Consider the following 17,088-nt stretch of genomic DNA (forward strand, 5'->3'; position numbering starts at 1 on the left):
TTGTAACATACACACACACACGCACACACACACACACAGAGTAAAAAATATCGGAGAGAAAATAACAGCACATTATTAGTGGTTATTGTGGGTTTTGTCATAATACTTGTTTTGTTTTCTTTATGCTTTTCTCTGCTTTTCAAGTTTGAATAACTATTACTCTTAAGCATTATTTTACAAAGCCATTTCTCCCCAAATAGATTTTCATACACAAAATCTGTGTCTTTATTCTTAGGAGTCTACTTGATGGCACTTCACTTTTCTTATAATTACTGTTGAATTTTTGTATCTCTATTCATAACTAAAATTGTTTTTCTCTTTTATTTGTCAGATTTTTCTATCAGAATATATCATCTATGCCTAAAATTCATCAGAGCATCAGTGGAATTAACTGCTGCTTTAGTTGGAAAGAATTATTATCCAGTTAATTGGTCTGGCTGCTCAGAACTATTTTTTGAGATAATTGTTTGAGAACTTTTTCCAGTGGTTTCCTTGATTATAGGGCATTAAGATTTTCTACTACTTCTTGGCTCCATTTTGGCCAAAAACTGCTTTTCTATAAAATCATCACTTCAGGATATTTATATTTATTAGATATAATTATATATAAAATACATTATAATTTGTAATATCCACCTTATCTATAGTTACATCTTCTTTCTATAAGATATAGAAATGGATTGATATTTTCTCTCTTATTTTTAAATTAGATTTCCCAGAGATTTGTATCCTTCTATTGATTTTTTTTCAGCAGAACTCTGTCCTCAATATACTTAATATACTTAGCAGGTATAGCCATTATGGAAAATGTATGGAGGTGCCCCAAAAATTAAAAATAGAACTGCCATGTGCTCTGGCAATTCCACTACTGGGTATACAGCCAAAGGAAATGAAATCAGTATCTTGAAAAGATATCTGCACTCTCATGTCCATTGCAGCATTAGTCACAATAGCCAAGACATGGGTACAACCTAGATGTCCACTGATGGATGAATGGATAAAAAGAAATGTGGTGTTATCTATAAAGTAGAATATTATTCAGCCATAAAAATTAAGAAAATCCTGCCACTTGTGACAACATGGATGACCCTGGAGGATGTTATGCATAAGTGAACTAAACCAGACAGAGAAAGACAAACACTACCTGTGACCTTATTTATATGATGGAACCTAAAATAGTTTAGCTCCTGGAACCAGAGACAGCATGGTGGTTACCACAGGCTGGGGATGGGAGAAATAGGGAGAGGCTGGTCAAAAGGTACAAACTTTCAGTTATAAAATGGGTAAGCTCTGGAGAGCTGATAGAACTCTGAGGGTGGTGGTAGACACTTTCCTGAGACTACTGCATTTCCAGCAGTGGTCCACTGACCTTCTAGGGCTCAATTATGATGGTAAGCTGTAAATGACCAGTGCTTTACATTGTAATAAACCAGATCTCTTTTAAGAACAGCACACAACGATTCATTTTGGAGAAAGAGGTAAAACACGTAAAAATTCACATTTGAGATTTTAGTTTCTAAATGAACTGTTGCAGGGGTTGATTCCAGGACACCTTCCCCTGGGGCCAGTCCTGGCTGCTCCGCAGGGTCCACCGGAGAGTGGGAGGAGTCACGGAGCAGGGCGTGGTGAGCATCCCAAAGCCATCCCAAGATGAGGAATGAGCCTCTCGATACCCTGTCCTGCGGATCTTTCCATCACACTTGCCAGAATCCCCCTGGGTGGTTGAGAAATGGCCCACAGGACCCTTACTGCAGGTAACCAAGAGAGTCAAAGAACGGGGGCTGTCTTCATTTCTCTACTCTCCTGGTCCTCCGCATTCACCCCCAGGGGCCGTCAGGAAGATTCTGCCGGGACTAAGGATGAAGGGAAAAGACTGATGGAGAATAAAGGAGGTGTAGATGGGTTCAAGAGGCAGGACGGCAGGACAAAGACAGTTAGGCACCTGGCCCTGAAGCCTCCTCGCAGGGCCCAGGACACGTCGGAAGAGGAAGTGGGAGGAGGGAGCGGTGGGACCAGGTACACCGGGGGCTCCAGCATTTCCGAAGGGGATAGGAAGTGGGGTAAAGGGGGTGGGAAACTTGTCTAGAAGATGCCTTTGCCCGGCAAGCACGGATTCAACAAAGACTGTATTCTGAGGATGCTGGTCTTGGAGAAGCAGCTGGAAGGGATAAGGCGGCGGCAGAGGGGGACAGAGTCCATGCCTGATTGGACGAATGGATGGATGCATAGATGGATGCACGGATGGATGGATGGACGGACTAAGTGAGTGAGCGGTTGCGGGAACCTCAGACGTTCCCAGGTTGGAGCAGCGCGCCCGGCAGGGGTCACTGCGAGCCCCGACCGCGGGTAGGGGGCGCAGGCGCGGCTGGCGCCAAGGCCCTCCCTCGTGGGGGTGGGGGCGGGCGGGGGGTGGGGAGGGCTGGGGGTGGGGTTAGAGAAAAGGACCCGAAAGAGATCCAAACTTCCGGTGCCTGCGGAGAGCTGAGCGGCGGTGCTACAGAGGCTGCACCGAGTGGCTTTTGCTCGGGCGGAGGCTGCAAGGCGGACGCTCGGGCCGGCGCAGCCATGGTGAAGATAAGCTTCCAGCCGGCGGTGGCCGGCATCAAGGGCGACAAGGCCGACAAGGCTTCGGCCTCGGCCTCGGCCTCGGCCCCAGCGCCCACCCCGGCCGCTGAGATCCTGCTGACGCCGGCTCGGGTGAGAAGGGCCGGGGATCTCCGGCGGCCGGGGGTGCGGGGGACCGAAGGTCGCCCGGCTGCCTCCGGCGATTGCCCGAGGCGCATCGGGACCCCGGCGTCTGGAGCGGAGGGGCGGGGGCTGGGAGTCCGGCATGGGTCTTCCCATCCGGAAGTGGGGAGGGGGCTTGGGTCCCGACATTCAGCGGTAGCAGAAAGCGTTAAGTCTGAAGAATCGGAGGGGGCCCGGTCGCTGTCCCAGGCGGGGAAGAGCTCCGGGTCTCTTCCAAAAGTGGAGGGGGGCCCTAGGCGCTGGTCCCCAAAGAGGGGAGGGGGCTGGTCCGAAGAAGTTCGAGGAATGTTGGTGGGGGGTATAGGCGTCTGGTTCCAATCAGGGAGGAGGGGCCGCGGGTCGAGTCCCCAGGTGGGGGATGGGAGAAGAGTTGGACATTGTTTTCCCCAAAGTAGGGTGGTGGGTTGTGATTGGTGGGGAATAAAGGAGATGGGGGGTCTGGTGCCAACGAAGGGGGGGGACTGTGGATTTCGTCCCAAACGGGAGACTGCTGGGGCGGGCGGGGGGAGGCGGGGGGCGAGGGGCGAGGGATGTACTGTTAGTCCGCACCTGAATTAGTGGATCAGAAAGTGATGAGACATGAAATGAAAATAAACCAGAACTCGCCTGGCCGCACGTCCGGGATTCGAGATTCGGGGTTCGAGTTTGGGTGCCCTGATCCCACCCTACCCCAGGCCGCCTGGGCCTCCCTGCCCTCCTCTTCCTTCCTCTCCCGGCCCTCTGGAGCTCTGGGCTACCCCGTCCAGCCCGCGTTGCCCCGGTGCCCTCCATCCCTGAGCCTGCGCTTTGTGGGGGCGGACCTCGGTGCACCCCGCCCCCGCCAGCTCCCCTCCTCCCCTTTCCCTCGGGCCTGGGGTAGAGGAGGCATTTCCGCCCGTGGAAAACTGTCTGAGCTGCGAGGAGTCCGACCAGGGGAGGACCCAGAGGGGCCGGACGCGTGGCGAGCGAGGAGGGGAGGGAGAGCTTGGTTCAGTCTGGCTCTGGAGTGGCCCCGGCAAAGGTGTCTACGCCGCCCGTCCCGTTGCTGGCTACTGGGATGTCTTCCTCAGCGCCAAGGCCCCTCCCCAAATTGATGGCTCCAACTAAACCTTGCTAGGGTATGGCAGGCCGGGTGCTGCAGAATGACCTGTGCCCTGGGAGAAGGGGACATAGGAGAGGGTGGTCAGAGGTGGGTGTCACACACCCGAGCAAAGATTCCCTGAGTGCAGAATTCCAGGAAGAGCCTTGGCGAGCTCCCATCCCCTGGCGTGGTCACTGCGGCATCAGTAACACCCGGGCTGGGTTGGGGGGTTTGCTCTGCAGCCTGGATCAGAGCAGCTCCATCTTCTTCTGATGCTTGGATGGGAAAGGGACATTTCCTATTTGAAGGCCTGGCCTGCAGCTTTTAAAGTTTGCAAGAGGCTCTTTAAACCTCCTTCCTACCCCCTCTGCCCCCAGAGAGTGCAGGACGCTCACCCCTTTCTTCTCCCAGCTGCTTCTCCCAGAGCCAGGTACCCCCTGAGGCCTGGAAAACTGGACCCTGACGCCCAGAGCTACAAGATTCAGGCAGGAGGGAGGACCAGCCAGACAGTGGGAGGATGCAATTCAAACTCCATCAGAAGGTCTGCCGGATTTCGCAGGAGCCGCACATTCTCCAGTGGCAGCCTGCTTGTGGTGTCGGGAGGGATGGCGGATGCCAGCATCGCCTTGGCAGTATCTGACATCCAGCTTCTGGCTCCCAAGTCCAGTGTCCTCTCTTCCCCCTCACCCAGCATGAAATGGAAATATCAACATCTTCTTCCCTGGGGGCTGTTTGCAGTGGCCTCGAGCCTGCTGAGTGTGCTTCCCCTACCCCGGGCACACCTTGTTAGTTGGGCAGGATCCCCTCACTCTTAACTGGCGAGGGGGAGCCATTGGGCCCCAGGAGGAGGATTAATATCCCAGCACCTTTACATCAGATCTGCTTATTAATAAACTTTCACAGCTTCTCAGCCCTGAGGGGTCAGGGGAGGCTTTTGGGTGTTGCACATTGGCTCTGCCAGTCCCCTGATGGAATTGGAGCCTTGGGAAGAGAGTTCACTTCTGTGAACCTCTTGTGGCCTTAACTGGCCAGTGGGCACATTGCCCCCACATCCAGTGCCTGATGTAGAGCAAGCCCCTCTGCCATGGCCACCCCATCCCCCTGCATGGGCACGCGCCTCACCAGTAAGTTCAGGAGGCACCCAGCATTTACAGTAGCCCAGGACAGCATGAGCAGGGACTGCTTCACCAAAACAGGGCATTTGGGTTGGTCCCGTGCTGATGGGTTGTCAGAATGTGGAAGTGTTAGTTGCTCAGTCTATTATAGCGAGTGTTCTTCGTTCATTCTGACTCTTTGCAACCCCATGAACTCTAGCCCGCCAGGCTCCTTTGTCCATGGGATTTCCCAGGCAAGAATACTGGAGTAGGTTGCCATTCCCTTCTCCAGGGGATCTTCCTCACCCAGGGATCTAACCTAGGTGTCCCGCATTGCAGGCAGATCCTTTACTGTCTGAACCACACGGGCTGTCAGAGGAAAGCTTATTAGAAGGTCTCTTCTGGCTGGGGATGACCCTGGAACCATCCCTGGTCACTGAACTGAATCAAAAATAAGACTTAAAGCCTTGGAAGGACCAACTGATGAACAGAGGCATTCCTGAGTGCCTCTCCCCCATGAAGCCACCCTCTAAGCTGTCACAGTAAAATGTCAACCTGAGTGCAGGCCCCCGGGGCCAGGCTAGGGGTAGTGGGCCCTCGCTGTGGGCCTCCCTCTGCTTCTCTGCAGAAAAGTGAAACAAGGAGGATTTTGTCCCCAGACCTGCTGCTGGAAGGAAGCGCCTCGGTGGGGCTGGGAAGGGATGGGGGTGGGGACCCATCTGGGCCTCCAGCTGCCCACCCTCCCCACTTGGTGCTTGCCTCTGAGATAATGAGTTGCCTGCACTGATGGGCAGCTGGCCAGAAGCCAGCTCGGAAAGTGGGCTGGACAGGAAGCACCCCTCTTAGCACCCTCTGGCCAGCCCTACGCCTCTCAGCCCACTTCCCCTCTCCCTACCATCTGCCTCTGTCTTTGCTCACCCATGTGTTATACACACGCACATGCACAGAGCCAGGTGTGGGCATGTACAGACTCGAAGGATTGGGCTGGGGGCCTCCAAGAGGGGAGAAGTGAGGTCAATACAGTCATCATCTCAGTGCTGTAATTTTCTCCTTGGCTTTGGCATTTGATTAATGTCACCCCCTCCCCCAGCCCACATACCTGGGGATCAGATTTCACTTTCCACCTCCCGGCCTCAGGTCCTTGGCAGGAGGGAGCTGGGTCTCCCGGAGTGGGGTGAGTGTGGGGGGAGGGTCCCCTAACCAGCCCGGAGGGTGGAGCAGGGCTCTGCATCCTCAGATCCCAGGGCCCCTCCCCACCCACCAGCCCCGTGGGCTGGGCTAAGAGGACCTCCGTGGCTGGGCGGTCCTGCCCCCCACCCCAGGCCTTTCCTGAGGGGCTCTGGCATCTGGGCTTGGGCCACGGTGACTTTTTTTCTGCTTTCTCTCTCCTTTCCCTCTCCTCTTCGTGCTCCCCTTAGCCCGTCAGTCCTTGCGTGTTTCCAGGCTGTCAGCAGATTGCCACAGAGGATGAGTTTCTCTTACTAGAAAGAAAAAAATGTTTCTGGTGAGACCAGGGGAGCGCAGCCAGTGCCTGGCGAACCGTGTACCCCAGGAGCGCTCTGCCGGCTCTGCGTCTGTCTTCCCCAGCCGTTGTTCTCTGGGGTCTCCCCTTGCCTGTCAGGAGCAGAACAGGAGAGCAAATGAGCAGAGCAGAGGGCTGTGGGGAGTGTTCTCCGGCCCACACCCTTCCTGGGGCAGCAGTGGGTCCCTGGGCCACCCTGGATTTCACTGATGGAGGGTTCACGACTAGTCCTCAGCATTCACCCTGCTGATGTCTGCACTTCTGAGCACAGCTCTGCAAGGAGGCCCAGCCCCCTTACCCCTGCGAGGCTTGTTTCTCTCTCTCACCCACACACACAGTGTCTCTCTCACTGGTGGCCTTGTCTCTGTGGTCTGCAGCCTGGGAAAGAAAGATGCTCAGGAAGAAGGAATGGTGCTGGGGAGGTGAGGGTAGGGATCCCGGCCATAGCCGTCGGCCTGGGCCCACAGTGGGTGCATTTCTGGCTTCCCTGCCACCCTCCTCCGCGCAGCCTGCAACTGGAGTTTCATCTGCTTGCAGCTATTCTGGACATTGTTACTGAGGGAAAGTCGCTGGGAGCTCTCTCCATGAACCCCGGGTCAGGGGATTGGTGGCGGGGGTTGGGGGGGGTCTTCTGAGTTAATGCTTCAGTTGGCTGAGTTCCTCAGACTCTTGAGGCCCTGGCTTTGCCAAATCATGTAGTGAACACTACCGTGGGCTCCGTGACACAGGCCGGCCGAGGCCTGGGCCCCTCCTGGGTCCCAGACATGTGGCCCACATGCTCCACACAAGCGCACAGTGAGGCCTGTTGCCCAGGACGCCCAGCTGCCGTGGAAACTGTCTTTTCCTGCTTCCTGGAAGCCCCCCAAATCCTTGGCTGGGGGGTAACTGCTCCATATGAGGGCGGGCATTCTCCTGGGGCTCCAGCATGACAGGTGAAGCAGCTGGCGGGGGGTGGCGACTTCAGGAAGGACCCCCCTTGGCCAACATCCTGGGTGCACTGAGCAGTTAGGATCCTAAGGGTGAGGCCCAGGGTTCTGGCCCAGGCTCCCCAGAGGCCTCAGAGGGCGGCCCACCCCTGTGGAGCTTTACCTCCCAGTGCCTCTGTCTGGAAGCTGGGATACCAGCAGCCTCTGGGTCTGCTCTCCCCAGTCACCGCTGCTCAGCCATGTTGCTCCTGGGGAGTTGGCCCCCGGAATGCCAGGGCGAAGGGGTGTCAGATAGGGAGGGGAGCAGGGCGTGAGCCATGGGTGTGCACTCAGGACCGTTAGTAGGGGCAGGATGTGTGTGTGTGCTCAGCCATGTCCAACTCTTTGCAACCCCATGGACTGCAGCCTGCCAGGCTCCTCTGTCTGTGGGATCCTCTAGGCAAGAATGCTGGAGTGGGTTGCCATTGCCTGCTCCAGGGAATCTTCCCAACCCAGGGATCAAACCCGCATCTCTTGTGTCTCCTGCATTGGCAGGCAGGTTCTTTACCACTGTGCCACGTGGGAAGCAGGATCGGGGACCACTGTCCACTTCACGTCTGGGAAAGGTGGGGGGGCCGTCCCAAGCCTTCACAGGGACTTCCACAGAGACATATGAGGACATGGGCGTGGGGCATCAAGGGGTCCCGGCTGGAGACTGTCCTTCTTGGCCACACTAGCCTGGCCTCACTTTCCTCTGGGGCCCCTCCTCCCTTGCCATCCTTAATGACCTCTCTCCCAACCTCGGTGCCCTACTCAGCCCCTCCCCCAGGCACCTGCCCCAGCCAGGAGCTGAAAGGCGGCTGTAAAACTGGTAGGCCTCACCTTGTTCCTGAACTTCAATTATGGACAGGCCCCCACCCCGCTCTTGCTTTATAACCATTGACTTTTTTGTTGTTGTTGGGTGGTTTTCTGCTTTTTTTTTTTTTTAAGCAATTCTCACAGGCTTGCTTTTGCTTCTCTGGAGCAAAGCATGGCCACAGTGCAGCCTCGACAGCTGGCTGCGGTGGTGGCCCTAAAAAGGAATGGTTTAGCTGATAAAGACCTGCTATTTTTATCTAACACTTGATCCTTTACAAAGGGCTTTCAGGGCCTGTGTCTCCTTTAATCCCAACAAAACCCTGTCAGAAAGAGTCTGTTCACATTTCACAGGAGGACCGTCAGAGGGTCAGAGGCTCCCTTACACGTGCACGCGGCCCCTGCTGGGGGCACCTCTGGCTTCTGCAGCCCCACCCATCTCACTGAATACACATGTTGTGTCCCCAGGGCAGGATTCGCAGGGGGTGTGGTACCTGGCCTATCTTTTGGGTCACCCACCTTTCCTGGGGACCCACTTAGGATGGCTGGAGCCCCTTGGGTGGCTTGTTCCTGTGAGTCACTCGCCAAGCTCGGCCGTCGGTCATCCTGTCCTGTGCTGATCCTGGGAGCCCATTGGAGAGTCAAAGCCCTTGCAGCCCCCCGCCCACTGCTGGCAACTGTCCTGTGGGCAGTGGCCACATGCACTAGTGACCGTGGTCAGTGCTGCCAGGGAGCCCCGGGGTGCTGGGGAGAGGCCAGCCAGGCGGGTGGTCTCACCAGGTGCTTCTTCGGATCACAGGGACCCCGTAGTAGGGCCAGGGTGGGGAGAGGCCCCAGGCTGCAGATAGCCCAGCCTGTGAGGGGGATGGGATGGGCAGGGGCACCTCTCCATCCTCTGTCTCCATCCCAGGGTGCTGGAGGCAGGGGGGTGGGGTGGGGATCACTGGCCTGGTGATACGTGTGCCTAGAGATGGGGGTACGTCTTTCATGCATTTACTATGCCTGCAACGTGGGACACCAGGGTTCCATCCCTGGGTTGGGAAGATCCCCTGGAGAAGGAAATGGCAACCCACTCCAGTACTGCCTGGAAAATTCCATGGACTGAGGAGCCTGGTAGGCTACAGTCCATGGGGTCGCGAAGAGTTGGACACGACTGAGCGACTTCACTTTCACTTTCCTGCAGGAAGGGTATGGGGAGAGGGGAGAGCCCCAGGCAGGAGGCTTCACCCAGCCCCACAGGGGACGCCCTTCTGCTCTCTGAGGCCCCGGTCCCACCCTCCCATGGGCCCCAAGCACAGCAGGCCTGCACCCCACCCCTTCCAGGCTGAGCCCACTGTGTGCACTGAGTAAGGGCCTGTCCTGGGCAACTTCAACCTGAACTGTCTACACTCCCAGCCACTTGGCTGCAGGGTGAAGAGTGGAAGCACACAGAGGGCTAAGCAGACGAGGGTCCAGGCTCTGGGCCTCCCCTCTGCACCCCCAACTCTGCCTCAGCTCCCCGAGGTTGGGGGTGGAGCGGGGTACCGACCCCTATACTCACCCAGCTGCATCCGAACACCATAGAGGCAGGGTTGTATGGTGGACCCTGGAGGCAGAGCCAGGCCTGGGCCTTCACGAGGTCTCCAGGGTGAATGAGGCCTGGGGTAGGGCAGAGGTGGCAAGGATAAAGAGGAGCGATGGCCCAGGCCACACAGCTGGGTAAGAGCCCCAAGTCACTAGACTCTCAGTCCAGTACCCTGGGCAGAGCAGGGTTTCTGAGTTACACACCCACCTCCAACTGCTGGCCCAGACGGGTGTGGACCGGAGTTGGGTCAGGATGGTTTACTTCTTGGCAGCCCTGTAACTACTTGTCCCGAGCCGGGGCCTGGCTCCCCAGAGAGGGTGTTTCCAGGAACCTCCTGCCCTGGCCGCCACAGCCACGTTTCCGTCCCGGCAGAGGGGCCCTGGCTTCCAGAAGCCTCTAGACTCCACCCCGTGGGCTCTGCTCCTGACAGCCTGCTCCTCACCAATGCCTGGTGATTCCATCACTGCCCAGCAGACTGCTCTCTGCCTAAGGTGGCCGGAGGGGACAAGCATGCGTGCCCACGCTGGGGGCCTCCTGGAGCCCTGTCCCCACCAGTGAGCTACTGGGAACCTCCTTGGTCCAATGCAGCGGCTCCCAACCTGCCTGGTACACCCTGGTTCTACAGGTTCCAAGGCCCGGTGTGGTCATCAAGGTCACATCTGTGCTTCCCCCCCACCACCATCCCCAGTTTGAAAGAATCTACTGTGGTCACAGCTGGTATAATGAAGAGGACTAATGGCATAGGGGCTTCAAAATACTCTTGCCGAGTCCCTGTGGGTCATTTTATGTGGCTTCCAGGTGGGGCTCGGTTTCTCTTTAGAGGGAACAGCTGGGGGCCTGGGGATGCTTCCTTTCCTTCCAGAAGATGCTCTGTGTGTCCTGAGCATTGCCCTCCCCTGCCTCTGCTCCCCAGGCTCCTTGCCAGCCAGCAGGGTAAGGCCTCACTTTGGGGAATGGGGTAGGCGGGAGGGATCCCCAGCGGACGTGGGACCACCATGAGGCTGACCCTGCACTGCCGTCCGCAGGAAGAGCGGCCCCCCTACCACCGCTACAAGAAAGGGGGCTCCGTGGGCAGCGTGTGCTACCTGTCGATGGGCATGGTTGTGCTGCTCATGGGCCTGGTGTTCGCCTCTGTCTACATCTACAGATACTTCTTCCTGGCTCAGGTGAGGTGGGCAGAGGGAGGTGGGGAGAAACAGTGGCCTTTAGAGGAGGAAGTGAACACCCCACCGCCCAGGTGGGAGGAGTGCCCCACAAGCCTAGAAGATTCGCAGCCTCCTCCTCCTCCCTGGTCTGTCCACGAGACAGGACTGGGGTCCCATCCTCTGACTGCCGTGGGGTCTGGAGGAGTGGCTTTACCTGTCTTTTTGGACACATCTATCTGAAGCTGACAGCTCTCCTGGGAGTACAGTCCATGATGGGGGAGCCAGGATTAGCATCTGGGCTGTGAGGCTGGCAGCCCCTTCCCACGGTGACCCCAGAGCATCAGCACCAGAAACTCGGGGTGCAGCAGAAACTAGAACTCTGCAGGCCCTTCAGAGCCTGGCCCCCTGTGCCCTGCAGGTCGAGCTTCAAGGAATTCCCATTCTGTGCCTGGTCATCTGGGCTACAACCCATGAAAGGTGGAGGGTGGCTTACAGAGTCAGCTCCGCCCCCTGTTAGGGTGGCCCCCGCCCACGATCACACCCCGTCATCTGCTCGCCCAGGCCATCTGGGCACAATGCTGGGCCAGAGACCTGGCCGTGGTCACAGCAGCCTTGTCATCTGTCCAGGCCTGGGGAGGGAGGCCGGGCCCCCAAGTTCTCGGAAGGGAAGGTAGTTCAATGAAAGTTTGTTTAATGACCATAAACATAACAACATGGGGAATCTCAGTGACCAAAAGGCTGGGAATTGCCAGTCACTTATGACCCAAGTCGCCCCTTCCCACCCTCAAGCCCTGGGCTTTGACTTCCTCGTCCCCCAGTTTCTCTAGGGTGGAATTCACTGAAGAGCTTGCAGTCCGGGTGACTTTCCCCTTGAAACCTCAGCTCCCGCACACCCACCCACTTCCCCTTTTGTTTGGCATCCTCCCCTCCCCCACGACCTGCTTTCCCCCTGGTTCCTGGTTTTTGCTTTCTGGGGCCTTTTCCTGTTGCAGCTGTGCTGCTGTCCTGGACTTCCCCTCTGATTGCAGCCCCAACTCACGCCTGGTTCTCAGGGCATGGGGAACCTCAGAGCAGCCTCGCGCCTGCGCCCTGGGATCCCTGGGACCCCTGGGACGATATGATTCATGTGTGATGATTCACCCTCCTGGGAGAGCACAGCTGAAACAGAAAGGGACGTCTGCCTGTCATGACCTGGAGGAGCCAGAGGGCTCCCCCCCCCTCCCCCTGCCGCCACGGCCACCAGTCAGTCACGTGGCCTCGGTTGCACCCGGCCACCTCCCTTCCCTTGTTGATGGAATGATAAGCGGGCCCTTCAAACGGGGGACACCGCGTTTATCAAGGTTCCTCAGGAGGCCCAGGTCCGGGGAGGTGGTGGGGCTTGTGTGAGGTTGAACACAGCTTGGGGAGGGACAGGAGGTGGGGTTGCCATCAGCATCTGATAACAAGGCTGCCTCTCAGTCCCTCCCCCTTCCTCCTGGCCCTCCAAGGTCTCCAGGGCCCCCTGCAGAGGCAGCAGGAAGGGTGGGCGGGCACCCCCTGGTGGCAAGAAAGAGCCCACCCCAGGCTCTTTCTCGGGTATCTGTCCTCCCACTGGCCCATCCCCTTTCACTGCCATAGACTCATGGACTTGGTGAGCAGAAGGGGTATAAGGGGTCACTTTGTTTTACAGATGAGGAAGCTGAGCCTCAGCGAAATCATCCTAGGAACTGGCACACCTGGCTTACCCTCCCTGACTCCCGTGTTTCTCAGTTTCTGCATCTGTGAGATGGGCATCCCAGCCCTGCCCTCTCAGCTTCCCCAGGCCTTCAGAGCCAGGAGTGGTTGAGCAGGCAGCAGGGGCCTCGCGGAGGGCCCTGTGTGACCAGGTTGTCTCTCTCTCTCGCCCCGCTCCCCACCTTGCTCAGCTGGCCCGAGACAACTTCTTCCACTGTGGCGTCCTCTACGAAGACTCCCTGTCCTCCCAGGTCCACACTCACATGGAGCTGGAGGAGGACGTGAAGATCTACCTCGAGGAGAACTACGAGCGCATCAACGTGCCCGTGCCCCAGTTTGGGGGCGGTGACCCTGCAGACATCATCCACGACTTTCAGCGGGTGAGGCCAGCCAGGCCCCGGGGCGGGGGTGTCGAGCGGGCACCAGGAGGAGCAACAGATGTGAAGGGAGAAGGCCCACACCCTTTGTACAAACTTGGAGTACATAACCATGCAGTACAAACTGTGGTGCAGACGTCTATGGTTTAGGTCCATCGGGGGTTTAGAGACCCCACTTTTATCACGTAGTTCTTGCGGTTATCAATGAATATGAACTCGTCATGGTTGATTTTCTCCTGGGCCACCTGACAGCTGCAGACACTGGCTCTCATGGGCGAGGCCAGTGTTCCTTTTAATGAACTCTTTCCACGTTGACATCTTATCAAGATGCAGCACTCAGGGGTGGGGAGGAGCAGCTCACTAAGGGTCCTGGCTGTCCACAGGGGTGGCCGGACCTCCCAGGTTTGATGAGATACATAGTCGGGCGTTACCCTGATTCTCAGAGCTCAGCTGTGTAACCTCCCGGGAAGAATCCTTGTCACAACTGAAGCATTTGATAGTGTTTTCATCTAGTAAGTGGAATCTACTATAGGTACAGCCTAGGAAAGGAGAGTGGGAGAAGGGAGCCCCACCCAGATGTTGAGGAATCTGGGGTACATCACTGGGAGCACTGTGGGTTCACACCTCGCACAGCCCGCCAGGGCCAAGCCCTCACCTGCAGACACTGATGTGGCCCTTTCTTTCTGCTCAGGGTCTCACCGCTTATCATGACATCTCCCTGGACAAGTGCTATGTCATCGAGCTCAACACCACCATCGTACTGCCCCCCCGCAACTTCTGGGAGCTCCTCATGAATGTGAAGGTGAGTGGGACCCTGGCAGCGTCTTGTCCCTCCCTTGTCCCCCCACCACCATGAGACAAGGGAGATTTCTGGGGCCAGCAGGGATGGGGGGGCCTGGGCATTGCTGTCAGCTGGTCCCAGCACCCTTAGTCAGTCCCTCTGGCTCCAGCTCCCTTCTCCCTCACGCAGAGTCAATGCCTCTCCTTTCTGCCTCCCCAGCCCCCTACTCCTGCCTCCCTCACTTAGGAACCGAGACCAGCTTCCTTAGCATTCACGGCCGTGCCCCATGTTGCTCCATTGACAGCAGTGCAGGGAGGAGACCGGGGCCCTGCCTCGGAGGAGCACTTCCCCTAGGGTGGGGGGGGCAGACTCATGCGTGTGCGAGCACACATCCACACACACACACACCCACACTCACACGCACGTACACACACACATGCCCCCACACACACTCACACCCACATGCTCACACACACACGACTCACGGGCAGTGCAGGTGCAGGAAGTGCCCAGGGACATCAGAAGGGTGAGCCACGCGGTCTCTGGATGAAGGGGTGGGCATGTTGGACGGGCATTTCAGGTGCTGAGGGGACTCAAGTGAGCAGAAGGATATCAGTGGGGGGAAGTCTGTGGGCAGTTGGGGACCCTGAGAGTTGGGCCCGGGTACTGACCTGGTGCTGGGCTGCTCTCCCTTTGCAGAGGGGGACCTACCTCCCTCAGACGTACATCATCCAGGAGGAGATGGTGGTCACGGAGCACGTCAGCGACAAGGAGGCCCTGGGCTCCTTCATCTACCACCTGTGCAGCGGGAAGGACACCTACCGCCTGCGGCGCCGGGCCACCCGGAGGCGTGAGTGGCCATCTCCACCCACCTTGGCCCCTGCCCTGAGCCCAAACCACGGCCCAGCTGAGCCTGGCCCCGGAGCTGGAGACCAGCTGTCAGAGAGCTGGGATTGCAGCAGCAGTAACGACAGCTCATGTTAACGGGGCACTTACTGCATGCCAGGCACTGCTTTACACTCTGTGTCCTCCTAAGGCAGTGTGAGTCGTCATCACCATCATCATCCTTGTCATCTTTTATTCTTGCTGTCCCTTTTAGAGATGAGGAAAGGGGGGCGCAGACAGGTCAACAGACAGCCCTGAGATCACACAGCAGGAAGGTGGCAGTGCTGTGAGGTCTGACTCCGGCTACTGCGCTCATGCCATTCTACTATGCTGCCTCTGGGTGAAACTGGGTGTCATTTCCTGGGCCTCCCCACCCCTAGTCCTGAGACCCTGCTCAGGCTCCGAGGCTGGTGGCCTTCCTGGCCCAGCCAGTTCTAGGCCAGGACACAGGTCTTACTAGACTTTCTCTGTTCTCTCCCAGGGATCAACAAACGAGAGGCCAAGAACTGCAACGCCATCCGCCACTTTGAGAACACCTTCGTGGTGGAGACGCTCATCTGCCGGGTGGTGTGAAGCCCCGCCCCCGCCCTCCAGGCCCCGCCCCCGCCCTCCAGGCCCCGCCCCATCTTCCAGGCCCCGCCCCCACCCTCTTCCGTTTTCTCTTCTGGCCACTCTCTGGCTCTCCTTATCCTGCTTAGCTTGTACTTTGGACGCCTTCCCGGTAGATGTGATGTTTCTCTCCCCGTTTCTCTCCAGCCCTGCCCGCCTCCTTGTACCAGAGCTGTGACCTCTCAAGGCCTCCCCCTCTGCTGACCTCTCGGGTGTGGGGGAGGGAGGGGACGCCCCAAGATGGTTTCTGTGACCAGCATCTTGAGGTCAGGTGCCTGGGGCCCTGGCCCACAGCGGCACTGGTGGCCCAAGGGGAAGGACAGGACGGAAGGAACCAGGCATGTGGGGGTTCTGGCGAAGGGATGGGGTCAGGGGAAGGGGTGTGGAGTGGGGTTCAAGAACATCTGCACAGCTGGGAAGGGCCTAAAAGGCCTTTTGCTTGCTCTGCACGCATCCCCTACTTTCCAGCTCTCAGACCTGAACTGAGGATGGAGGGAACGTGCCCAAGAATGGACCCCGCCCCCCCCCTCCTCCCAGAGCACAAGGGAAGGTGGCTGTCCTGGGGCTGTCCCCAGGACTCTAGTCAGTGCCTTCGGCCCACCTGTGGGAGCCTGGAGTTTGGGGTGGGGGGTTCAGATAAGTCCGTCAAGCACAATCAATCTCCGGGTGGAACCAAAGAAGGAAGGAGCCAGGGCTGGGGGCGCTGGCCCCCCAGGAGCACATGTGGGGTCCCCACCAGCCACAGCCACAGAGCAACAGGGTGGGGGTGTCTTCTCCTGTCCAGGGGCGACCCTGCCAGCTGAGCACTGAGCAGGGATGCTCAATCCTTCAGAGAGAGGGGGGCTCCCTGCTGTCCCCGGGGTAGAGCTCTTGTAGGAAGCCATGGGTGGGTGGGGGGAGGGGAGGGAGAGCCAGCTGGTACTTGGGAACCCTGCCTCCTCTCTGGAATTCCAGTCCCCTCTGGGGGAATGCAGCGTTTCCTTTTCCTTCTCACTTTTGCATGTTTTTACTGATCGTTCGATATGCTAACCGTTCTCAGCCCTGAAGAGAAGGGCTCCGACACCTCCAGTCAGACTTTGGTGCTCTCTGGAGATGAAACTCTTGAAGTGCTTTGTATATTTTCTCAATTAGATCTCTTTTCAGGAGTGTCCGTAGAACAATAAACATCTTTGACTTCTGATTTTGGCTTGGGAGAGATGGGTGGTGGTGGTGGTGGTGGGTGAGGGGTGCACCTCCACCCTGTAGACTGGGCTTTGAGGGGGGTGCAGGTGGACATGCAGGAGACAGGCAGGAGAAGTTCTGGGGCCTTGACATCCAGCACTGCTCCGTGGTTCAGCCAAGGAATGTAGGTGTCCCCTTCTTCCCTCCCTCAAGTCCTCACGTCACCCCAAACCAGGTGGATTCACCTATTACAGGCAAGGGAGGAGGAAAAAGCCCGGAGATTATGCAGCTTGCCCAAGGTCAAGCTGCTTTTTAAGTGCCTATAAACCACCTGTTCAGTTCCACACGGAAGATGACATCATTATTGCTTGTCCTTAAGCACAAGAACAATGTCGTGTTCTCCACAATTTCTGGGCAATTAGTAACCATCTTGGGTCTGAACTGAGGTTTGGTGTGAGTCACAGGCTCACATTCTGCAGAAAGGGAGGGGATGGGAGCTGTGGCGAGTGGAGCCCAGGGGTATGACCCAGGTCCTGCCCTGCAGACAGAATGGGTGCCTACAACCTTGGCTCACAAGCTCTGTCATCCTGTGAAGGATATAAAAGATCAAATTAATGCAGACACATGTTTGTTCTCAATTCCAAAGTCAATCTTGCAAAGGTGTCATGT

The 17,088-nt window shown here is 57.3% G+C and overlaps 1 protein-coding gene and 1 long non-coding RNA gene across 2 annotated transcripts; one reads left to right on the top strand and one right to left on the bottom strand.

Annotated features, from left to right (window-relative positions):
- Positions 1–2,442: 2,442 nt before the first annotated feature.
- ITM2C (integral membrane protein 2C) lies at positions 2,443–16,438 on the top strand. Its single transcript, XM_055573719.1, has 6 exons — positions 2,443–2,697; positions 10,774–10,914; positions 12,798–12,986; positions 13,675–13,785; positions 14,464–14,614; positions 15,131–16,438. Exons 1-6 carry the CDS (start codon positions 2,566–2,568, stop codon positions 15,220–15,222), a joined length of 816 nt encoding a protein of 271 aa, XP_055429694.1. The 5' UTR covers positions 2,443–2,565; the 3' UTR covers positions 15,223–16,438.
- On the bottom strand, positions 6,299–11,238 carry LOC129646860 (uncharacterized). The gene is made up of 3 exons (XR_008712200.1): positions 11,108–11,238; positions 9,725–9,822; positions 6,299–6,383 (listed from the first exon to the last, which is right to left on the bottom strand). It is a non-coding gene; the product is annotated as an uncharacterized LOC129646860 (long non-coding RNA).
- Positions 16,439–17,088: the final 650 nt, after the last annotated feature.

The sequence above is a fragment of the Bubalus kerabau genome, chromosome 3 (assembly GCF_029407905.1).
Source record: "Bubalus kerabau isolate K-KA32 ecotype Philippines breed swamp buffalo chromosome 3, PCC_UOA_SB_1v2, whole genome shotgun sequence".
NCBI lineage: Eukaryota > Metazoa > Chordata > Mammalia > Artiodactyla > Bovidae > Bubalus > Bubalus kerabau.